The sequence below is a fragment of the Sinocyclocheilus rhinocerous genome, unplaced genomic scaffold, assembly GCF_001515625.1.
Source record: "Sinocyclocheilus rhinocerous isolate Xijiao unplaced genomic scaffold, SAMN03320098_v1.1 scaffold2974, whole genome shotgun sequence".
Classification (NCBI taxonomy): Eukaryota; Metazoa; Chordata; class Actinopteri; order Cypriniformes; family Cyprinidae; genus Sinocyclocheilus; species Sinocyclocheilus rhinocerous.
The window spans coordinates 798473-824865 of NW_015647039.1; the positions used below are offsets into that span (position 1 = coordinate 798473).

At 37.7% G+C, this 26393-nt stretch overlaps 1 protein-coding gene across 1 annotated transcript in view; it reads right to left on the bottom strand.

The window, feature by feature from the left end:
• The window catches only part of LOC107708484 (dedicator of cytokinesis protein 3-like), a 225268-nt gene that overhangs the window by 162620 nt on the left and 36255 nt on the right, over positions 1-26393 (bottom strand). The window contains exons 2-3 of the mRNA XM_016512739.1: positions 10118-10201; positions 849-889 (exon numbers count right to left, since the gene is read on the bottom strand). Coding sequence (XP_016368225.1) covers positions 849-889; positions 10118-10201 — 125 coding nt within the window. The remainder of the gene's footprint in view (positions 1-848; positions 890-10117; positions 10202-26393) is intronic.

Consider the following 26393-nt stretch of genomic DNA (forward strand, 5'->3'; position numbering starts at 1 on the left):
ATTTTGGCGGGATTTTGGCTATATTTATTCAAAGGAGGCTTTTGCGTGTATCTTTACAGAAGCAGCAAAGAGAGCCGCTTCAGAAACGTGCGTGGCGCGGCTGGAATAAACCATAGACTGTATAAAAATATAAACACAAGCACTGAGTGGCCGCAGTCAGATTCAGTGACCGTATCAGAGCCACAGTGCACCGCAGACGTGTGCAGTGTAAATTGTCTAAGCATTAATGGTAGGGAAAGCCCCTTATACTGGAGCGCGGCCACGTATGAAGTGTTTCTTGGAGGTTATAGTACATTGAAGAATGATCATATGACTTTTTACATGCGCCATGTGACCTGTAAATGCGAAAAAGCCGTTTCCATTGCAGTTTTGCGAATTATTCCTTTTTCGCATTGCCTGAAAAACCACCTCATGCGAGCGTAAAAACTTTTTTGCGATATATGGGCGTTTTTGCGAAATTGACGCGTTTCCATTAGGCGTATTTTCAATTCGCAATTTCAATTTGCGCAATTTGAAGGGTAATGGAAACGCGCCTAGTGTCTCATTCAGTGAAATTATATAGAGATGTCAATTTATTGGAATGTATTTTTTTTTATCAGTCACAGCTGTAGAAAATACATGGTTGTATTTTATTATTTGCATTTAGCACTGTTTTTCCCTGCTTTCCGTGGCCGTATCTGAACAGGCACGGGTCACGACCTACCAGTCGAAAACCACAGTTCAACAGTAGATCTTTGTTGTTTACTTGACATTCAAACAGGTTCACTGCAGATCAACAAGGAAACAAACTGCGTACTGGGTGGATTGTAGAATCCACACTATTGAGTATGAAAAATGAATCAGTTTACCTTGATTGTGGGTTTCTTGGTGGAAAATCCTCGGTACCATCCTGTAATAGACAAAACAGAAATGTCAACTGAGAAACACTGAACATTCTAATAATAATAATAATAATAATAATAAATGAATTACCCCAAAATCAGACTGAAACAAAACAATTAACATGTGACGTAACATAACCAGTATGCAATGACCCCCCCCCCCAAAAGAAAAATCCCAGACATAAAAGAACTGTTCAGGTGAAATACATCTCACAAAAATTGCTATTCAGATGAAATATCATAGGCATTCAATAAATGTGTTCAGTTGAAATGTAGCATTCCCTATGGTCAAAAGGGACATTCAACGTGTATTTGGGGGCATCTTACTCAACCGGGTGTCCTGGCCCATTTAGTTTTGTACATCTGTAATATGCACCCATGAAATATATATCCAAATGTCAATTCGTTTTTTTGTCAACATACTTAACTGTATGCTGCATGCACACATACACTTGACTTTTTGACTCTGAAAAGGTACTTCACTGCGTTCCTAATGCATCGAATCGCATTTTCACAGCAACTATGCTGTCTTGAAGGCCATATCTTTTAGATGAGGTGGAACACTAAGGTCTGGGCCATCAATTTCACTGGCTGATGTCCAGAACATCTCTGAAATATTCTACCTCCCTGCAGAACCCCACCAACATCATAATAAGCTTTCATTCCATAATAAACGAGCTCAAAACATTCAAATCTTAAGTCTCTGCACAGTATGTCACCCTATTATTACAGTAAGAAAGCCAGCTGTTAGCAATGGAAGCCACATAAAGGGCTACATAACGACACATTTAATCATGACTAAATAGTCACCTAGAGTAAAAACACTTCTTTTTTTCTACACTGCTTGTACAGCAAGGCTTTTTATAACCTTCTCAAACCAACTTTTTAATGATTAAGATGAAGAGCACACATTTGAATGTGGTAAAAGACTTTCACTCATTGGTTGATTTCCCAGAACAGTATAAACACTGAGGCAAATTCAAAACATTGCTCTGTTTGTTTGATCATTCTGACCAGTCCTACAAAGCAACAAGAGATCAACCAATGGCGTGAATTTAGGGCGGGACTATCTTATCAATGATAAATGAGGGGCATGTTCAGGAAAGTTGTTTGAAACCATTTCATTGTTTAAATTCTCTTTGGTCAAATTACAATGTATAAATCATCTAACAGCAAAGTTAAATTATGCAGTCTTAAGATTTTGTTATCAAAATAGAAGTTAAGTATTTAGTTAGGCAAATAAAAAACATGGAAACAAGACATTTTTTATACAATCACTGCTGATGGACACGGTTTTCTGGGGATAAGCACATTAAAAATGTTGAAGGTCATACAACAAATACTGCAGGTACGGTAAATAAACTGTAATATAACATTATGTGTTAAAGTATGAATAAAGTGTACACCAAAGAATTTACATTAAAAACTTATAATTTCACCAAATACTGCAAATACATCTTTATATGTACTTCACCAATTTCTGTCCGTTTTATCACACTCTTATTTTGTCTGGAAAAAAATAGCCTTGGACACATCATCTACCAAATTATTCCTTGGCTTTTCACTGCTTGAGTATTTTTCACTTAATTAGAGCATAAATAAACGGTGCCTTCCCTAAAGCTAAATCATTAGCTATTAGCAAAGACCTATTATGGCAAAAATTCATGAGCAGCAGCCCTGATTATAGCCCAGCCACTAATATCAATCCCTTTCTGAAGAAAAATGCCACAAAGCGGGTGTTCTGTATGGTTGCCAGGGTGTTGCTATGCAGTTGCTAAGGTGTCTTGAGTGATGTTAGCATATTGCTATGCCAATAGGTGTTCTGGGTAGTTGCCAGGGTGTTGCTATGCAGTTGCTAAGGTGTCTTGAGTGATGTTAGCATATTGCTATGCCAATAGGTGTTCTGGGTAGTTGCCAGGGTGTTGCTATGCAGTTGCTAAGGTGTCTTGAGTGATGTTAGCATGTTGCTATGCCAATAGGTGTTCTGGGTAGTTGACAGGGTGTTGCTATGCAGTTGCTAAGGTGTCTTGAGTGATGTAAGCATGTTGATATGTCAATAGGTGTTCTGGGTGGTTGCCAGGGTGTTGCTATGCAGTTGCTAATGTGTTTTGAGAGATGCAAGCGTGTTGCTATGTCAATAGGTGTTCTGGGTGGTTGCCAGGGTGTTGCTATGCAGTTGCGAATGTGTTTTGAGAGATGCAAGCATGTTGCTATGCTAATAGGTGTTCTGGATGGTTGCCAGGGTGTTGACATGCTGTTTGTTAAGGTGCCTTGAGTGATGTCAGCATGTTGCTATGCCAGCAGGTGTTCTGGATGGTTGCCATGCTGTTGCAATGCAGTTGCTAAAGTGTCTTCAGTGATGCTAGCATGTTGCTATGCCAGCAGGTGTTCTGGATGGTTGCCATGCTGTTGCAATGCAGTTGCTAAAGTGTCTTCAGTGATGCTAGCATGTTGCTATGCCAATAGTTGGTATCGGTGGTTGCCAGGCTGTTGCTATGCAGTTGCTGAGGTGTCTTGAGGGATGTAAGTACGTTGCTATGCTGATACTACAGTGTTCTGGTAGGTTGCCAGGGTGTTGTCATGCTGTTTGTTAAGGTGCCTTGAGTGATGTCAGTATGTTGCTATGCCAGCAGGTGTTCTGGTTGGTTGCCATGGTGTTGCTATGCAGTAGCTAAGGTGTCTTGAGTGGCATTACCATGTTGTTATGCAGATACTAGGGTGCTCTGGGTGGCTGTTATGGTGTTGCTATGCAGTAGCTAAGGTGTCTGATATGCCCATACTAGGGTGCTCCACATGGTTGCCAGTGTGTTGCTATGCTGTTTGTGAAGGCCTCTTGAGTGATGTTATCATGTTGTTATGCTGATACTAGGGTGCTTTGGGTGGTTGTCAGTGTGTTGCTATGCAGTTGCTAAGGTGTCTTGAATGATGTTAGTCTGTTGTTATGCCAATAGGCTATTAAGGTATTCTGTATTGTTGCCTAGATGTTGCCATGCTGTTTGTTAAAGGGGTCATATGACATTGCAAAAAAAAAAAAACATTATTTTGTGTATTTGGTGTAATGCAATGTTGCTCCTCTATGCCCCGCCCTTCTGAAACGTGTCCATTTTTACAAAGCTCATCGTTCTGAAAAGCGCTGTGTGCTCTGATTGGCCAGCTATCTAGCGCATTGTGATTGGCCGAATTCCTCAAGAGTGTTATGCAAATGTTACGCCCCTTACCAGGTTCAGGAAACTTTCCTCCGTAAAATGTGCTGCACACACTTGAATATTTGGGTTGTACTGTTCTGGAACAGTGTTGTAAATAAAATGTAACCACTGATTTCTAGTTGTGTCCTCATTTGGAAGACCAAACTAAGTAGTTCGGCTTTCGCAACGAAACACACAGCGTCTCCACGATATGGCGGCAGCAACAAAACTACAGCGAGAATAAAAGTTACACCTTCTTTCTTTGCGTATACATTTGGGCGGCGTTATGCAAATCTTCCCACACAGTGACGTAGATATGTGGGGGCGTGTTTGAATGAGGCGTTTTAGGAAGGCATGGCTGAGCATTCACTTTCATAAAGAATATCTCTTTGGGTTTGAGACTTTAATCTTTGCGACTTTACAGATCTTCTGTATGCACAAACAGCTTGTAACACTCAAAAGACAAAGGAAAACATGAAATTGCATCATATGACCCCTTTAAGGTGTTTTGAGTGATGTCACCATGTTGCTATGCCAATACTAGGGTGTTCTGGATGATTGCCAGGGTGTTTCTAAGCCATTGCTAAGTTAAACTGTGGGATGTTAACATGTTGCTATGCCAATACTACTCATTACTCATTTTACTACCCACTTAGCAATATTAGCATATTATTTCAAAAATGTAAAAACACTCTTCAGTATTCCACAATTTAATATGCAGGCCAAGTTACAAGTCAAAATGTAATACTTTGGGTTAAGAGATTGCTCAGATTTCCAACTTTTAATAATAATAGTGATGCCTTATCAAACCCAACTAACTGTGTGATGGTGGGACATTTGGACTATTTGGATATTTGGAGATAATCTGTGAAAAACAGGAAGTGAAATTGTTGGTGTGTGATGCAGTCGTTAATGTAGCCATTTGTAAACAATCTGCTGTGACAACTGTGGAAAATATTCATAAGCTTGGCTGCTAATGTCGCTCACACCTGTGGCCATCTGTCTCGAACGCAACCCAGACTCTGCCGCATTAATCATGGCAGTCTATCTTTGTTAGTATTCTCCCCAGGTGCATCTTGAAAATGGAGGAGGTGCACTTTGTAATTACCTATTTGGTTTATGCAAGGAATGAGCGGGCCACGTCAGTCAAGGTTAGCCGTTTCCATTGTCACTTTCTATTTAGCACCAAAACGAGCGATGCTATTAGCTAATGAACAACATTTGGACGAAGGGTCTTGTGTCAGGTTGTGTGACATAAATTGGCATTGCTGTATAGGATCCGCATGAGTGTCAGTACATTTTTGCGTATTAGCAATGTGGAAATGGTTTTGCCGTTAGCTTGCTACAAGCTGATGCACAGTAGCTAGTAAACAAGATGATGAGGTCTTCTCTAGAGAAGAATCCAGAGCAAGACAACCACAAAAATTTGTCAGTGTCGTATACAAACAGTATTTGGAAGTGTTTGTGCTAGAGGCTGACTGTAGGCATTAGCTGTGATAGATTAGCAGACGGCTCATGTCTGCTGGCGTGAGACTTCCATGTGGACATGAGGAAACTCAGCATCAACACACAGCTGCCAACAAACAAACAAACACCTGATGAAATGTGTCATCTCGGTCTGTGTCTCTCAACAGGTGTAGACTGCAGGGACTTGTTGAGCTGTCAGATTGTTCATGTTCACAGCTGTGATGGTGACATGTCTATCTCAAGAGGTTTTGCTCTTTAGAGTGCCACACCCTTTGGGATTAATAGTAGACAACTACTGTCTGTCTGTCTGTTATCTACATGTCTGTCTATTGGTCTGTCTACATATCTACTACATACTGTATCTGCCTGTCTGTAAATATATCTATCTGTCGATCTAGATATGTCTGTCTGTCTATCTGTATATCTATAATATCTATGTATACCTACCTGTCAGTCTGTATATCTACCTGTCTGTAAGTAGTTCTACGTTTGCCTATCTATATATCTATCTATCTATCTATCTATCTATCTATCTATCATATATGTCTGTCTGTTTTTCTGTCTGTCTATCATATATGTCTGTCTGTCTGTCTGTCTGTCTGTCTCTATCTATCTATCTATCTATCTATCTATTAAATATATATGTCTGTCTGTCTGTCTATCTATATATATATCTGTCTATCTATCATGTCTGTCTGTCTGTCTGTCTTTCATGTTCACAGCTGTGATGGTGACATGTCTATCTCAAGAGGTTTTGCTCTTTAGAGTGCCACACCCTTTGGGATTAATAGTAGACAACTACTGTCTGTCTGTCTGTTATCTACATGTCTGTCTATTGGTCTGTCTACATATCTACTACATACTGTATCTGCCTGTCTGTAAATATATCTATCTGTCGATCTAGATATGTCTGTCTGTCTATCTGTATATCTATAATATCTATCTATGTATACCTGTCAGTCTGTATATCTACCTGTCTGTAAGTAGTTCTACGTTTGCCTATCTATATATCTATCTATCTATCTATCTATCTATCATATATGTCTGTCTGTTTTTCTGTCTGTCTATCATATATGTCTGTCTGTCTGTCTCTATCTATCTATCTATCTATCTATCTATCTATCTATCTATCTATCTATCTATCTATCTATCTATCTATCTATCTATCTATCTATCTATCTATCTATCTATCTATCTATCTATCTATCTATCTATCTATCTATCTATCTATCTATCTATCTATCTATCTATCTATCTATCTATCTATCTATCTATCTATCTATCTATCTATCTATCTATCTATCTATCTATCTATCTATCTATCTATCTATCTATCTATCTATCTATCTATCTATCTATCTATTAAATATATATGTCTGTCTGTCTGTCTATCTATATATATATCTGTCTATCTATCATGTCTGTCTGTCTGTCTGTCTATCTATCTATCTATCTATATATATATATATCTATCTATCTATCTGTCTATCTATCATGTCTGTCTGTCTGTCTGTCTGTCTATCTATCTATCTATCTGTCTGTCTGTCTGTCTGTCTGTCTATCTATCTATATATATATATACTGTATATCTGTCTGTCTGTCTGTCTGTATCTAACTGTATGTCTATCCTACCTGTTATTTTCTATTCTAGCTCTTTTCAAAGTCTAGAGTATACTAAGTCTGCTTTTTTAAAACTTCAGTGTTTGACTGGGGCTGTTTACAGTTAAAAGGAAACTCCCAATTAGCATAAACAGTCAAATATCCTGTCAAGTCTTCAGACACACTGTTCTCCCTCAAGTTCCCAGTGGATGACACTGCAAAAATCTTCAGTTCTCAAAACAGAGCAGTCCAATCAGACCACTGGCCACTGCAGGCCACCGCGACACTCCAGATCCCAGAGCTTTGAAAAGCTTCGATTTTTCAGGCATCCATTACCTCAAAAGCATGGCACTGCAGCAAAACAATCAATACGTACAACAAACTGCTAACCCCATGAATCAGAGGACTGATTATCCCAGCCTTAGAGGCCAAAGCCAAAACGCTCACCTCACCTGGTGACCCGCGGCTAATCCACTGCCCAGCACACACAATCTGTCTATCCATACACATCCAGTCCTTCAGAATGTGCAGTGAAGCATATTTTCAGATTTTTGTCATCATTTTTTCACCCTGTTGTTTCAAATCTTCTTTCTTGTTTTCTTTGAACATGAAATGAGAAATTTTGAAGAATGTTCAAGTTGCTATTTCCCATATAATGAAATTAGACTGTGATTTTTACTATCAAGCACCAAAAATACCCTCTATCTGTAACTGCAGTCCTAAAAAAATCTGAAACCAACTTTACAATAAGCAAAAAAATTGCTCCCAAGACGACTTAAATTCACTTTACCAGTCAAACAACTGAGGTTGAATTGCAGAGTTTTATGTTTTGCCACTCTTGCAGACTGAAACATATTTCTTCCTCCTTTAAAAGGCTGTATTTCACTGGCTGAGGTACAATGCGGCATGCATCTCTCACTCTTTGCCTGCGGGCTCTGAATATCAGGCTGTAGCCATGACCATTGGCAGCTCTTGGAAACGAGCATTTTTTATTACTGACCTTTAAACTGCGACACTGAAATTGAGCCACTTTTCTTTCAGGACCCAGAGGGGGATAAAACGAAAATCTATGAAAACTCTGTTACCTGGAAGCGAATTTGTGCATTGTATTTCTAAATTACATTTAAATTCAAATTGTATTAACATGCTGACACATGTTTGCAACCTTTTTTTCCAATGAGACTCATAAAGAGAGAAGTCAACACAATACATTTTCGTAATTCACTTCACATAGTAGTTTTTCTAAATTTATTTTTAATTTTTTGGGAATTTTCTTCAAAATACTGCTCAATATACAGAGTTCTGGCATGAAACTCTAGATGGCGCAGTCCGATAGGTCTAACTCAGTCTGACCTAATGACATCATTATCACATGGCACAGCTGATTGGTTCTCTCTTGTATCGGTAGCCAATGAGCTTGCTGCTCAACATTCAAATATATGACTAGTTATAGCAGTAGCAGTTGCAGCTTGCTTCAGAAACCCTCCACCTTCCCCAGCTCCACCTGTATAGATCTGCTACGAGGTGATCATGTACGCTATATGGGGGTTATTTCATGTATGTTATATTTGCAACAGCAATATTTCTTACATGTTTACAGCAGCATGTTGTGGATGCATTGGCAGTAGCAAGTCTCGGTACTTGCTCTGCTGCACCAGCAGCAGCGTAGCAGATCTATTCCGTCAAGACCAAATACATGAACATTTTCATGTACATTACCATGCCAATCCCTCCGAGAGTTGTCATGACAGAACTATAGTTCAACTTATGGGAAAGAAAAATTACAAAACTTACTAACTTTTTTCACCAAGACACCAATGAGTCTTGTGCTTAATTTTCCTGCTTCTCCAAGTTTGGAAAAATAAAATAAAATAAAATGCAAAAAATTTATTTTTATTGATTTAGTGATGTTTAAGCCACTTCCTGATATCTAGAGATCTCAAAAATTTCTCAAACTGACTTAGATCTACCAAGAAACCAAAGTTTGCAAATAGAAGTCAAACAATAGATCAGATTTCAGTATGAACTTTTCCATTAAATTCTTTCAAGACCAAATGATCTGAATGCAGGACTGAGGTAACGGTAGCCTACAGCTAGCTAATAGTGCTGTGGTGCAAAAAGTCAAGAAATAAAACCAAACTTATAAAACCTCTAACTTTGAAGAAGCTTTAGTCTACTTAAAGTCTACCTGATTCTGAATATATGCTAATCAAACATGCATTACTGCTCTGAAGGCTGAAATACAGTTACATGATGACCCTAGAGGCGCCCTGAAAATCTGTGTTAGAAAAGTCTCTCGGTTACATTTAAGTATTCAGAATTATTCTGGTACCAAAAGTAAAAACTGCCGGCAGCACAAGTTACACACTGAGTGAAAAACGCAGACACAGGAGAATTTGTCTTATAATATACAAGACGCACTGAACTAAGAGTGGGTGGGTGGCAAATGTCTCCTGGCACTTTCCATGAAGAGGTTACAAAAAAGGTTTTAAACTCAATTTTTATTTATTTATTTATTATTATTTAAATTTTTTATGGTCATGCCTAACCATAGGAATATGTTTTCTGTCCACCATAGGAGGTCAAACAAAGTGTTTTTGTATTTCATTATTTTTGCCTTAATATAGTTGACATGTCAATACAGTTGAATGATTCAACCCCGATTCCATTGTTTTGTTTTTTAGAAACAAACATGAAATAAACATTAAAAATATATAAGAATAAATGGTAACAGTGTTGAAATTTTTACCTAAATTGAGCTGTCATTCTGTAGGATGAGATAGTTTGGGGACCAAACGTTGGATTGTAATTATTAATAATTTACATTTCCAATAAAATGAGGAAAAATATTCATGACGTCTTTGACAATCGAGACACCAATTTCTACTTTATTCATGGAAAATGGCTTATATCTTTAAAGGTTTTCCATCAACACCCATTTCCAAAAAACATCCAGTTTTACGATACTTCCGGAGAATGACTTACCTTCACACTTTTCCAGGATATGAACCGTTTCTCCAAGCTCTAGAGTCAGACCATGTGACACTGATCCGCGGAAACCACAGACCACTGGGAAAAGAGAAAAGAAAAACTAGTTAGAGGCGTATTAAAAAGAGTTCGGAGAGAATGCATTCGAAATAAACCACAAAACAGAATGAAACGATTTCCCAAAACACTCCCCCTGTCTACCATTGGTCAGAAAGCCCCGCCCCCAACTCATGCTATTGGCAGAGTCTGTGTTGCCGTGTCAGGCTGGTTGTACTGATCAAAAAACTGAAATTTGTTTATTGTGCCACGGAGACAGAATTTTGTCAGAATTTTGAGTTTACATCACGCAATTCTGACTTTATAACTCGCAATCTCACAATTCTGTGAAAAAAAAAGTCAGAATTGTGAGATAAAAAGTCGCAATAACCTTTTTAATTAGTTTTTATTCAGGGGCGGAAACGGGCTTCCATAGCATATTAACAAAATATACAAAAGCAAAAAGAACAATAACAAAATATAATATTGCGAGGGAACTTCACAATTAAAACACATCAGTAAATTCAACAGAATAGAGGTGAATTTGCTGTTGTTCAGGGATAAGCCAAAGATAAAGACAAAGCTGCTATTATATTCAGGTCATCTGTAGTCCATGCTTTTGCTGCTGGGTTCAGTAGAACAAAATGGGTCTGTTTGCTTCTTTGTTTTTTTGGGCCACATTGTTTTCTTCCTTGGTAAGTACAAACCCAATTCCAAAAAAGTTGGGACACTGTACAAATTGTGAGTAAAAAACCTCCAAAATATAGTTACTATACTGTTATTATTACTCCAGTAACACTGTGATAACTTAGTATCAGCCACCACTGTCATAAAGGGTTTAATAAACAAAATACAAACATTTTAAAAGTTTTAATTAAAATTTTCACTCAAAATGTTATGCTGATAACATAATTTATAATTGTCATATAATATGTTATTTGTAATAATGATTCAGTAGCACAGTATATGGCACCATGGTGCCTCCACAGTGCAAATGGGTAGAGCAGCGCAGTGGAAATAATAGGATTTATTTTCAATGAATGCATTCCAGAATAGCAAAAACGGACACGTGAGGGTTTAAAAGCAGATATATTCTGAATTGCCATGGTAACCTGGACAGAGCATCCCAGGGAATTATCGAATCCATGCTGATGAAAAAGCTCATGCGCCTGAGAGCCTGGCTGATTCCAGTTTTCCAAGAGCAGATATTTTTCCATAACCATTGCGACATGGGCATCACATGGGAAAAGTCAACATGACATCAGAAATTACTTTCTTAAAACATATTCCTGGTCTCACTGTGCGCACTATTTATGTGGAAAAAAATACAACAATTTGCTCTTACTCTGAAACGACTTTCCTTTTCCGATGACATCACTAAGGCCATGCTGACTATTATCCAAAGCTTTTCAAGTTCTGGCTCCATATCACCCAGTTTTAACAATCCAATCCATTCCAGATGGATAAAATGAAGTCTTGTTCTGCATTTCTTATTGATTATCCCATTTCACTCAAGAAATGCATCACATTACAGAAGCAAACTTGCAAATGGCTTTTCATATTAACTTTAAGAGCCAAAAATTGAGCATAAACGTGTATGTGTGTAAAATAGAGATGCCTCTGAAGAGATATTTTTGAACAAAGCACATTCCTAAAATAAACCCCCTCCTTAGTCCACATGTAAATGCAGTTTATTCAGTCAAAATGTCCCCCAAACTGGAAAATAAGCCATCCGTTGGCCATTTCATTAGATAAGGATGAGATTATAATGCTCAGACAGGCAGACCAGCTGAAATACCCAGAACAAAGCTGAGTAATTTCTCTGAATCCATCTGTATTTGTGCAACATGATCCTGTCTAGCTTGTTTTGCTGCTGTACACAGACATCTGATGGGGCCAAATTGATATCCATGTCTGCTCTTTCCAACATCTCCTCAAGAAACAAACTGTTCACGGTGTTACGTTGGAACCGGCTACATCGCTGCTCCAGGAAACAATTGAAGCATCCATGATTTATTTGGAACCGACAATGATTTAGATGACAAATATGATATTGCATGTTGCATACATTTATTTGTATACCATATTCCTTACTCAGACAGAACTACTTTGCCTGAGGAGCTGAATTAGTGTTTCACAGATTCTGAATGGTTCTCAATCTGAAAGGAGATACTGTATTCGTTATACAACAGTAGCTACAATTGCTTTTCTATGCAAAATAAACTTTTTAGGAACTAAAAAAATTAAATACCCTGTTAATTAAATATCTGAGTAAACACTTGTCGATTTGGACTGAAGGAAATCAGCATCCGAAAGCAACAATGGATTACATTATCTTAATGGTGTTGTTCTCAAGACACCAAAATATCAGCATTAACAATTAGACACTGAGTGAACTTAGTGTCTTTCAGGATTTGTCATGTTCATTTACCCATTTCTGATGAAATTGTACCGTTTGTTATTTATTTTCAAAGATCACGGTTTAATATTTAATGCTTGTTGGGAGGCTCCTTCTGCAGTTTCCAAAAAACATGTGACTGCCGCCAGAGGTCTGCATTTAGTAAATAATTCAGTAGCTATTAAAAGAGCGTTTCATGAGTTAATCCCACTAAAAGACTGAACGACATAAACAATATGTGTCTTGAATATGGAAGACTATTAATGGCATCAGAAATGGCATTGTGATGGCCCTAATGCTGTAAAACAAACAAAAAATGCTGGTCAGTTAATATGTAGGTCGCCAAGATGTCTGTAATAGAGCACATCATGCAGAACGCATCTTAAAAATAGTGAAAACATCTATAACACAAAAACAAACTCCCCAAAAACACACACACTGAATATACCGTGGTAAACATAGTAATTTACTATATAAACAGGGTTGGGAAGGTTACTTTTAAAATGCATTTCACTACAGATTACAAAATGCATGCTTTAAAAAGTATTTTGTAACACATTAGATTACTCGAGTTTAGTAACTTAATCTAAATACTTTGGAATACTTAAGGTACGGGGCATATTAACTTTGATGTCTTGTTTTTATGTTAACCACCTCTAAATAAAAATGGGTGACATGAATGCATTTAAAGCAATTATAAATATAAATTTTTTTTTTTTAAATATGAAACTAAAACTGCCAGTAGGTGGTCTTAATGAATGAGTCATGGATTTATTCTATTCGATCAAAAGGACTGATTCATTAAGTATTGAATCAAGTGATTTTATGAATGTAATTGAATCATTCCCTCAGCGGATTCGTTCAAAATGCGGATTCATTCAGGAACCAGACAGCACTAGGTTGTCACAGATGCGCAACTCTTCTGCTGTGTATTTAATTGCAAGGCAGTAGTTATTTGCATTAAGTGATAGATGCTACTTAAAGTTAGTGTAAATAGACACTCCGTATTGGAACTATATTTGTTGGCGATATAGAGCAAATCAGACAATACTGTTCTTTAATGTAAGTCACTTAATAACTTCTTGTTTTTCAATTGCATAAAATCAGTATCACAAATGCTGTCAGAATCACCAGTTGCCTCACTGGTAATTTTTTTTGTACATTAAATTAAATAAATTACATTTAAATTCAACCTAATCACTTTGGTAATCTAAAATACTTTTCAGATGTAACTATAATTTGTTTACCACCCATTTAAAATGTAACAATATAACGAAATGCAGTTACTCATATTTTGTATTTTAAATACGTAATGTTACATGTATTTCGTTACATCCTTATTTGACATATTAGCTACTAGCCTAACAAATGCTAACTTGTTACACAACAAAAATAAACACTTAACATCCAAAAACAGGCATTACAACATTATCATTTAGTATAACTGTTTTTTGTGACATATTTAACAACTAGGCTAACCAATGCAAACTTGCTACACAATAGAAATGGATTCTAAATATCCAAAAATAGGAATTACAACATGGTCATTTAATATATAAACAACCCATATGTGTACAGCTGCTAGGCTAAAAATGCTAACTTGCAACAAAACAGAAATAACCATGTTGTAATGCCTATTTTAGGATGTGACCTACACATCTGCTACCCTGATAGCACAAGCACATCACGGAGACATCTATATGACGTCTGCATTTACATCTGCAAGACGTATTTTTTACTGAGTGTTCATCTGCAGTATGTCTACAGGACATTTCCTATCAGATGCCAAATAGACGTTTAGAAAATGTCTATTTGATGTTTATGATTTAGAATTAGGGATGCACCGATACCGATACTGGTATAGGTATCGGGCCCGATACTGGTCTCCTGTACTCGTACTCGTACTCGTTAAAATGTCCCGATACCAAACGCCGATACCACACAGCATGTGATAAGCGCCATATTCAAACAAAGAAACACCGACAACAGAACAACAGACAGCAGAAAGGAGTTAAGGATGTCTACTACGAAGTATATGTATGCAATGAATATAACATTAAACATTCAGTATTAACGCCTGTATAGCTGAAGTGCGCGAGCTGATAAAAAAAGCACGCTGAGTGGATTGAGCGCGCGGCGGCGCAGATGCGCGAGCTTGTCGAGTGAATATACCTTTCTCACAGACATCACTGGAAAGTTTGTAGTTCAGTCGGATATGTCAAATATTTAAAACATTTACAAATGCAATAAAAATATTGGTATCGGTACTCGGTATCGACAAGTACCAAAAATAAAAGTATCGGTATCGGTACTGGAAAAAGTGGTATCGGTGCATCCCTATTTAGAATGAATGTAAAACTGACATCTTAGAGATGTCTATCAGATGTTTGTACATAGCAGATGCAGACCTACATGTGCTAACTGGGTAGGCTAGTTCACGCTAACTTGCAACACGACAAATACTTTAACAGTTGGGTGTCAACTGTTTTATAACGAATCTTTAGCAGAAATATTAATAAACAGAAATATTTTATTAACACAAGAGAGACAAATATGGCACATCCTGAGAGGAAGTTACATTTTAATTAAGGCAAATAGCTTGTCAAATTAGCATTTTATGTGGTGCCTGCTAGCAAAATGAGTCGAATGGCTCTGCAGCAAATATCTGTACCCTTTGAGATGCATGTGTGTGTGTGTGATTAGTGCAATTCACAGGGATGTTATGACAGACATGCTAGCTGAGGGCAAGTTAACCCTTAGCAGAGAAAGCAGGTCAGTAAACCAACCCAAGAGTATCCGCTGACTTCATGTCTGCAGACATGACAGAAGACAGTCATTATACGCTTGGTATTTGCCTAGTAACAAATCAACTTACAATCTGCATGTATTATGCTAACGCTATAGGCTAAATTAAGACATTTGCATGTGGCATCTATATACAAACATTCTCATTAAATGGATGGTGGCCACTGGAGCCCGTAGGGCCGCACCTCTTCCTGCCATTCTGAATTGTGTCCTATCATGCCAAATAAACAAACTGCAAGCCAAATGGATCCATGCCGGCAGGTTTTTGTATGCGTGTCTCAATAATTTGCTAAACAAACAAGCAGAAAATGCTAATAAATCTGGATTTATGGAAGGGCAGTAGTTTTTTCTACTCTGTTTTACTGAAGGATATTCCAGACACTCGAATGGAAATGCAGTGAAACAACCTACATTCTCTATATTTGATTTACACAGACATTTTGCTGTCTGTCATTAAAACTGCACTCAATCTATTAAACACTAGATGGCAGCCTGCTTAATCGAGAACATCTCTCCCCCCAAACCTCACAGAGACTGTTCAGAATAACATGCTGCCTCAGTAGTTTAACTATTCCTACAGTATATATTATGTAAACTGTTCATAGTATGCAAATTTTCTCTATGCATACTATATTCGTCTACATGTGCAATATACAACAGAGCACAAAAGAATGTAGTAGCATACTACTGTTCAAAATGTTTGTTGTTTTTTCATGTGATATTTTAAAGTACAGTATGCAGTATACAGTATATACTAAGCATTCAGTATTTTTTTAACTTAGAACATTAACATACTGTTTACTGCATACTGTTACAGCTCAGTATACACTGCAAAACATCTATTCTTAAAAAAAGTGGTATGCTATATTAATGATAAACAGTTCAAAAAGTAGTATGCTACACTGTTGTCCTATGACCTTCATCTTTTTTATAATAAAAATAAAAGTACAAATTCTAAATTAAATTAAAACAAATAAAAATAAAATAAAAAATATCTGAAAATAAATAACCGAACAACTGTATGGTCCAGTGCAAGTACATTTAATAATATAATATAATATAATAATAAACTATACAAAGAAGTTTACTTTCAGTGTTTATATTTAGGATACTGATTTTAAAAAAATAAAGTGAGTGTTCAAATCAACTTTTTTTTTTCCTAGCAAAAGTCTTAATGAAATGCCAGTCAGTGTCATCTGGTGCACTTTGCTATTCATTATTTAATCCATTATATATATATATATATATATATACTGTATATACATACATATGTGAATTTATATAATAAAGCCACACTGGAAAAAACTCTTAGGACAAGTTATTTATTTTTCATTGGCTCAAGTAAAAAAAATATAGATGTGAATCATTACCCTAGATTTTTTTAAATGGATGAATGAAACATTTTTTTCAGTGCACATAGTCTTTGTGATTATGAAAGTTGCCATAGAAACAAATACTTTCTGAGTCCAAAGATTTTATCATGTAATGACGGTAATTCTGGGACAACATTAAAGGGATTTGATATTTTGAAGAATGTGGGTAACCAAACAATTTCTGGTCTCCATTGATTTCCACAGTACTTTTTCCATTCTATGGAAGTCAGTGGCTATACCAGCAACTGTTTGGTTACCAACATTCTTCAAAACATCTTCTTTTGTGTTCAACAGGAGAAAAAAAGCTCATACAGGTTTGGAAAAAGGAAATTAACTGGATGAGTAAATAATGACAGAATTCTCAATTTTGGGTGAACTATCCCTTTAGAAGGTGGGTAATTTCTGAATAGAATCATTGTAAGAATGAATCCTCACATCCTTCCACTCTAATTTCGCTTTAAAGGAATAGCACCCAAAAAGGGTGGTTTCACCACTATTTACTCACCCTCATGACATTCTAAACACCCAAAAAATCTTTCCCCATCCAAAGCATCAAAGCTCAGCATCATGCATTGTATTCCCCTCAGAGAAATACTGTACTTTCAGAGTCTGACGCAAACTTTGGCAAGATGTTCTTATGATAGCCTCAAGGCGACAATAAAGCGAATTGATAAGACAGAAAGCAGTTGGGCGTTGTGTTAGTTGTGCCCTCATTTGAAGTGTATTTTACTTAAACACTTTGGACTCTCATTCTCAGTCTGGGCACACTGCCTGCAGCCACGCTAAATGAACTAAATGGGCCATTTGCCTGCATCCATCACAGCTTTTGAGGAGTGGAGGATGTATGTAAATTAGCCTTTGATTTCATATGCTGTTCAGTGACCAGTTCAGGTGTTGTCCGTGTGACAGCTGAGGATGTGACTGGGCTGGTCTGACATCAGTGGGCAGGCACACGTGCCAAATGGGATTGCATTATGTGTCTAAGTTACCATTTAACAGCTTCTGACTCAGAAATATTTGTAATAAATGCTACCATCTGGTACTAAAATACTGCCAATACAAAACGCAGTCAGAGTGGTGGTTGCCAACAACAAATCCCTAAACAAAGTATTAAACTTCGACGACTAACTCATCCTGTAATGTGCAACGAATTAGGTGCATGAATTATATATTTGTAAGCGATCAATCTAAGGTTTTCATAAACAAATGGCCAAAAAATGAGCCAGAATTACTCTGAATGAGGAACTCAATTCATATCTAAGGACAACAATATCATGGAGACTTTAGCCTCGTTCAGACTGTCAGCCCAAATCCGATTTTTGTGCAAATCCAATCGAAATCCGATCATATTAAGATAGTCTGAATGGCAACGAACTACATGAAATCTGATTTTTGCAAATCCGTTTCGAGCTACATTCATATGTGGTTTGAAATCCTAGTTCTGGAAATGCATTTCAGTCTGACTGCTCAGATCGGATTTTGCGTACCTTTTTCACATTATCACGCCACGTAAACACATAAACGGGGAAGTCGTGGCCTAATGGTTAGAGAGTCGGACTCATAACCCAAAGGTTGTTGGTTCGAGTCTCGTACCGGCTTGGATTGTGGGTGGGGGGAGTGAATGTACAGCACTCTCCTTCCACCTTCAATACCACAACGGAGGTACCCTTGAGCAAGGCACCGAACCCCCAACTGCTCCCCGGGTGCCGCAGCAAAAATGGCTGCCCACTGCTTCGGGTGTGTGTTCACGGTGTGTGTGTGTTCACTGCTGTGTGTGTGTGCACTTTGGATGGGATAAATGCAGAGCACTAATTCCGAGTATGGGTCACCATACTTGGCCACGTCACGTCACTTTTTTTTTAAACACGTCAGACTTTGTTCATAGAAAACATGCTGAACTTCCTTGCAGAAACAAGGTTGTGTTGTTGCGAATAGCAAGTCAAGCAGAAAATGACAATATACTGCTAGTCTACCCACCTCTTTGAGTTTTGAGACTGGCGGAGACAGAAGCACGGAATAAAGTCGCGCGTTCAGCTTCCTACCTTTCTGCCGCTGCCTCTTAAGACGTAATATCGTTATCCCTTATTATAATCCATCGCGACGCCAACATGTCGTCACAACATCTGTATTGCAAACTGTATTGCTCTTACTGTTGTTTTTAGACATACCAACACAATATCATTGCCATAGAAACCAATGCAGATACTGAGTAAAACGCATGTGCGCCATGGACGCACAAATCAGAATTGAGCAGTTGCGATACACAGTGTGGACAGTCAATCATTTAGATCGGATTCCAATCGGATATTAACAAAAATCAGATTTGGACTGACAGTCGGAACAAGGCTTTAGACTCAAGTTAGCTACCCACAAACAACTTTCCAGAACACCCTAGCAACTGCATAGCAACCCATAGAACCCTCTAGTAACCAATTATAACAGACTTGTTTACCAACCACCCAGAACACCTTAACAATCTTCTAGCAACCACCCAGAACACCCTAGCAACTGCCTAGCAACGCCCCAAAACATTATATCAACCATTCAGAACAATCAACTGCTTAGCAATCCCCAGCTCAACCGCCAAAACACCCTAAAAGACGCTAAAAACACTTAGAACTCACTAGCAACAGTTGTGAAATGTGGAGTGGAGTGAAGTGTTTTATCAACTTATAAGACTTTTGTTTTGTGAAAGCCTGTATCTGAACTGTTATTGTAACTGTCATTTGATGGTTTAATGTTACCATAGACAATGCCCTACCTTGCTCATATGGTATTCATTTCATTTTTGAAAATGTTTTTGATTGATCTAAAAATCTGAAGAGTGCCTGTCCGAAGGGCTACCAGGGATTTTGAAATGTTGCCAGCGCTGCCCTAGAACATGTTAATGACCACTTATAAAAACTTAACTGTTTAGAAAAACCCCAGAACACCCTAGCAACCTCTTAGCAATAGTCCAAAACACCCTAGAAACCAACCAGAACATTCTAGATTCTTAAAATCTAGTTAATAACACAGTGTCCCAGACTGGTGTGACATAATTCGCTCACTCAAAATACTAATTGCCAATGTATAGTCGCATACTAGACCTCAGATTAAGTGGATAAACAATGTATGACAAACACATTTTATTTTATGAATCTGGGTAAAAGGATCAGCTTGATAAGAGTGTGTATGAAGTGTGTGAAGGACACTTGGGCCTCCCACAACACAGTCAAACATACTGAATGATGAACACAGACAGATGGATCCCACAAATCCTTGCACTTCCAGACACACTTTTGTTTACAGTTTTTCCTGGTGTCCCAGTTTATATGGCAAGTGTCACACAGAGTGTCAGAGAATGTACTAATCTTGCTCTGAAAACAAAGAGACATCAGATACAATACCATCTGCTACACAATGAACATATCTACATGTGAGATCTCAGTTACTGACTTTCACAGAGTGTCAGAGAATGTACTAATCTTGCTCTGAAACAAAGAGACATCAGATACAATACCATCTGCTACACAATGAACATATCTACATGTGAGATCTCAGTTACTGACATCAGTTACATTTAACAGCAACCTCTCATTGTACTTTTGTGTGCTAACAAGAGCTATTGACTGTTACACTGACAATACAAAGCAGATCTATTGACAGCTATTGACAATACAAAGCAGATCTACAACTCTCTGTCATGCAATTGTAACAGAGGCCAGCTGAAATGAGGTAACTGCAGGTAAAACCTCACTCTTCTGGAGATGTGCTAGCGACATATGCTAGAGGCTGTCTTTAGCATTCTTGTTAGCATGCACAATACAGGTGTGGAATGACATGAGAGTGAGTAAATGACAGAATTTAATTTATCCCTTTTAATATCTTTATATTTCTAGTACCTTAAAGGAACAGTTCATCCCCAAAAAGTCATATGGATTACTTTTATGACGGATGGATGCGCTTTTTGAAGCGTCAAAAACTCAGGCACCATTCACTGCCATTATAAAGCTGGGAAGAGCCAGGATATTATTTAACATAATAACACTGTTTGTCTGAAAGGAAAAAAGGTCTGAAAGGTTTGTTGCTGCCGTGTGTTTTGAGTTTGAGCTCCGTCAAGTTAATTATTTATCGTCTATTTTTTATCTTTAAATCAATTTTAAACACCATCATTTTCATTTCTATAACGTGTGAATATATCCCCTACAACAAAAACAATCAGAGCGCCTTGTTATCACTAGTTTTATTTTGATTTCCCGAGTCCGCTATTAGCAAATAGCCCGCTAGCATCGCCAGCGTGGTTGCCGCTATTCTCGCTTACATTACTAATACTCTATTCACACACATTACCATTGTTTTACTCACTGTTACTTGCTTTAATGGCGGATGTGTGTCTACCTTTGAGTGCAGGTGAGGACACGTTCAAGCTGCATTCGGTGCAGCTCGAGCTGGAGGCCGTGGAGAAGCAGATCCGCGACCTGTTGGTGAGGCAGACCCAGCTGAGAGAGCAGAGAGCCGCGCTGGAATCATCCCAGGCTGACGCTCACAAGTCCGAGGTAAGTATACAGCGCGCTGCTAATTCTCCCACCACCTCTACTCCGTGTGTTTCTCTGCACAGGCCCGGTGCACCCAGGACGCGATCTTCCCAGATGTCCTTCACTCCGGCGCCGGGACACCACGGACCCTGGGTGCAGCCGCAGCGGAAGATGCGAGCCAGGCCCCGGGCGACGACCTCTCCCCCTCCACCGCCTCCGGTCTTCGAGATCTCCACCCGCAACCACTTCGCTCCCCTCCGCGAGACGGAACGCGACGCTGTGATCGTCGGAGACTCCATCGTCCGGCACGTCTGTGCTACGTTAGCTGAAGGTAAAGTGCACACCCACTGTTTCCCTGGTGCTCGTGTTCTCGATGTTTCTGTGCAGATACCCGCGATCCTGAAGGGCGACGAGAGCCCCGGAGCGGTCGTGCTTCACGCAGGGGTTAACGACACCATGCTGCGGCAGACGGAGACACTGAAGAGGGAATTCAGGAGCCTGATCGAGACCGCGACGACGATCATCGTGTCAGGACCGCTTCCCACGTATGTTTTTAACATTGATAATAATCAGAATTTTTTTGAGCAGCAAATCAGCATATTAGAATGATTTCTGAAGGATCACGTGACACTGAATACTGTAATGATGAAAAAATTTAACTTTGCATCAAATAAATAAATACACTTTTAAAATATATTAAAATAGACAGTTGTTGTTTTTAATTTTAATAATATTTCACAATATTACTTTTTTACTGTTTGTTTGTTTTGTTTTTTTACAAATAAATGCAGCCATGGTGAGCATAAGAGACATCTTTCAAAAACATAAAAAATGCTACTGACCTTTTAAACAGTTATGCATTTATTCATTTTTATACAGCAGCTAATGGAGTTCATCAAGTTCACACAAACAGAGGAGCTCTGGTGGGGAACTACACCAGAGCACTGTCAGGCAGAATGACATACAATGCCAGATGAACGAAGCCTTAATCCATCCTGCTGCAAACAAAAGCCAGCGTTCCTCATTTAGAGCTGCTTTCAAATCCATCCCTCACCAGAAGAGGTACGGCCTCTCAGACCTTCCCTCCATCAAACTCTTATGTACTTTCAGCAGCGCACCAGTCAGTCTGGCTCTCTCAACCTCAGAGGTGGGCCGAATCATAAAAAAATACGTCATGCTTTCCCCTGCTCGGTTTAGAGCTGCTGTGAAGAGGAGACAGTAGGATTAGGGCGGAGAGCGGTTTTGTCATTTAGCCTGAGAGCAAGGGATTTTTGAAGAAAACTGAAATCCGTGAAGGCGTTAATCACTGTGTCTGCGTTGGACTGGACGACTTGACTTCATTCATGCCGTATTGTCTGTTTTGTTGTAGCATTGGATGCAGGTACCAGTGATCCTGTAGACTGAACATAAAATTTAATACCGACTTTTTTTTTTTTTGGCTTGGAAAAACATTCTCCAACTCAATTTTTGTATTGTTTTCATAAACGGCTCTGGTGCATTTGCACTTTATTAAATTTGATTTCTGTGTGGAGGCCGTCCCAGATTTAATCAAGACATTATTTCAATTACATTTGGAGGGAGGGAAGGTGGAGGTCAGCAGGAGAGAGATTTAGTGATTTAGTGGGTCTGAGATAAAAAGTGGATACTATTATTCAGCTCGGCCTTATGGGTGACGCCAAAATTTCACAGACAAAAAGGTCCATTGTTATTTTTAGTTATTTATTTATTTTTTTTTATTTATTTAGTCATTTAGCAGACGCTTTTATCCAAAGCGACTTACAAATGAGGACAATAAAAGCAGTCAAAACGAACAAAAGAGCAACAATATATAAGTGCAAATGACAAGTCTCGGTTAGCCTCACGCAGTACACGTAGCAAGGTGTATATATATATATATATATATATATATATATATATATATTATACACACACACACACACACACATATACACAAAGAAAAACAAGTAGATAGAATAGAAAAAATAGAAAGCTAGTGTTTGTTTGTTTGTTTTTTGTTGTTTAAAAAAAATATATATATATATTTATTTAAAAGCGATTTATGAAGCACACAGAAGCTACTTTCAAACCGAGCAGCTTTCTGTGGCTCAACGCAGCAAATTTGTGCAAATTTCGCACCTTTCGAACCTGTAACTTCAGTAACTATGACTGTACCTTTAGTTTTTATTTGCATGATAACATGATGCTCATTATTTTTTTTTCTTTTTATCTATTAATTTATTAAAAATACATGCAAATCATACATAAAATGACTTTTTTTTTTAATTATTTTAAATAATAAAAAATTGGAATGGCATAAACTCACAAACTGATATCACAATGACAAAAACAAATTTAAACAACTGAAATTTTGGACAGAAGATCTGCTGTTGAACAAACTTTATAATTATTTTTTGGAAAAAAAAAATATACTGCTTCATAGCTTATTAACATTTGAAAACCTCTGTCTGCCAAATCTAAGTCATGCGGTGCAACCTACAAAGGTAAACATGTGGTGTAACATTCAAAACCACTCAAAAACAATATAAAGATACATAAAATAACATTAAAACAGGAAATTATATCATAGAGAGGACCCCTGAAGACCCTCATGACTGAATGTCAAGTCAACTCATGTTATTAAATGTCATGTGGTGCAACTCCTAAAAAAACTAATGATATTTATGAATTAATAATTCAAACTATTTGTAAAAAATGTTTTTCACCATAAAAAATAAAAATGTTTGAAAAATAATGATTAAGAATTTGTCCTCACATGTATGCAACTCTAAAAAATAAAGCTTCCAAAATGGTGTTTTCACAGTGGTGCCACAGAAGAACCATTTTTGGTTACCCAAAGAACCTTTCAGTGAACAGTTCTTAAAAGAACACTTTTTCTCTTAGTATGACGAACATTTTAATAATCTAAAGAACCATTTTCCACTGTAAAGAACATTTTGTGGAATGAAAAGTTTCCATAGATGTTAAATGTTCTTTATAGAACCATAGATACAGTATTATCAATTCAAGCCCGCAAGGGATGCACTTGTACCAACACTCTTTAGATACAAAACCGTATCTATTGAAGCATTAACAAAACAACTCTTAGCCTGAGATAAGGCTTTAGGGCTCTTCCTGTGCCAACTCTGGATCGTTGACTGTGTGGTGAAAGGGATCAGATCTCCATATGGTCAGACCACGTGACCGTCAAACCGGTTCAATCAAACTGTGATAACTCTAGTCAGCACGCAGTTCAGTTCAACTCTGACACTAATTAAATGAGATTTCAAATTGAAGATGCCCAACATAAGAACGCTAAAGAGGAATTCAAAATGGCACCGTGCATTCATTAAAAAAAAATCTCTTTTTAAAGACCTCAAATAGTATTTGCTAGATAGACCGCAATGATGCTGTAAAGCAGATGTTGAAGCATTTGATGGCAGGGTGCCGTTGTTTTTTCACTTCTTATTTTCTTCCATCTATTCAAATTTCCCTTCAAGGGATCAAAAGCTTTGCTAATTGAGTATTTGAAATGATGCATGATTACACAAATTAAATGCTTTTTTGCTACAGCACATATGGGCCGCGCTCAGAAACAGTTGCGTCAACCCACTCGATGTTCTTTGCATATCTATCTGCAAAATTAATGGCAAGTGCTGTTCTTAATATGGAAATTAAAAACAGCCCAAAATCATTTACATTTATTATTACATCATATATATATATATATATATATATGTGTGTGTGTGTGTGTGTGTGTGTGTGTGTTGGGGATTGGTCCTTTTAACATCTAAAAACGTCAAAATCTCAAACAAATGACCAATGGAAGTCACTGCTTTGGTAAGACTTATTGGTTTAATTGATTTTCCTTCCCATTTCATTTGAGTGAACGGCGATGTCTTATGGCAGTACGGATCAGAACAAAAGCTGCATTATAAAGGATTATGTTGGATTAGCGAGGGGCAATTCTGATGGACAGAACATGAAACACAGCACAAACATAGCAGCTTGTCGGTTTCACAGGTAAACAGTAGAGTGCGTTTAGAGTTAAAGTGAAGGAGAGCGATAGAGAGAGCATGTGTTATATAAACAGAGCACGTTTGAATGTCCAGTCGTGACTGCATGTGAAAGGCACTCGTGTACTACAGGAGCTCTTCAGTCAAATAAGTCAACATACAACGTTCCAAGATGCCTTTTTATTTATTTATTGGCAACAGACAATGTTTTTATCTGTAGATTTCGTATTTTCCAGTATTTTGTATATATTTATTTCTTTTTTTTTATTTATTCTTTAAATAAAACTACAAAATGTTTGACATATACATTGTTTAAATTTACTTGTATAAATATGACATGTTATATAAATACTGAAATAAACTAATACTTGTATATCACATTTTATATTATATATGGCTATATTTTTATATAAATATAAAAACAAAATCTAAATTTTATATCTCTCATATATACAGTATATATATATATATATATATACACACAGGTGCATCTCAATAAATTAGAATGTCGTGGAAAAGTTCATTTATTTCAGTAATTCAACTCAAATTGTGAAACTCGTGTATTAAATAAATTCAATGCACACAGACTGAAGTAGTTTTATACTATATAAAATAGTATTTTATATAAATAACAAAATCTAATTCTTTGTCTCTCTGTATATTATAATCAACAAAACGTCTCGGTTACGTATGTAACCCTCGTTCCCTGAAGGAGGGAACGGAGACGTTAGAGGAGCGATGGTCCCCCGAGGCTTGGTTCCCTGAGGGGTTTGCCACCACTGTAACCCACAGACCACCCGTGCTACTGCCCGAAGTAGCGACCGCACCCAGAAACGCATGGGTGAAACGGCATCTTTTGAAAAGACGATCCGTCGTCTTTACAAAGACGCATCCGCTTATTGTACTCTTTTAGAGAAATTGGCTCTTTTAGGGAAATGCTCTTTTACGTGCTGAGACGCACAGGGGAAACGGACATTTGCAGCACGACAGGGGGTAGTGCAGCCTGAAGTGCGCAACCCACTCGACACAGGAACGACCACCGTTGAAGCGCCGTCCGCCAACACAAAAAGCTCCAGAGAGCGCGCTAGACTCGTCACACACGAAGCAGTTTGGTAGGAGCAGAACGATGTT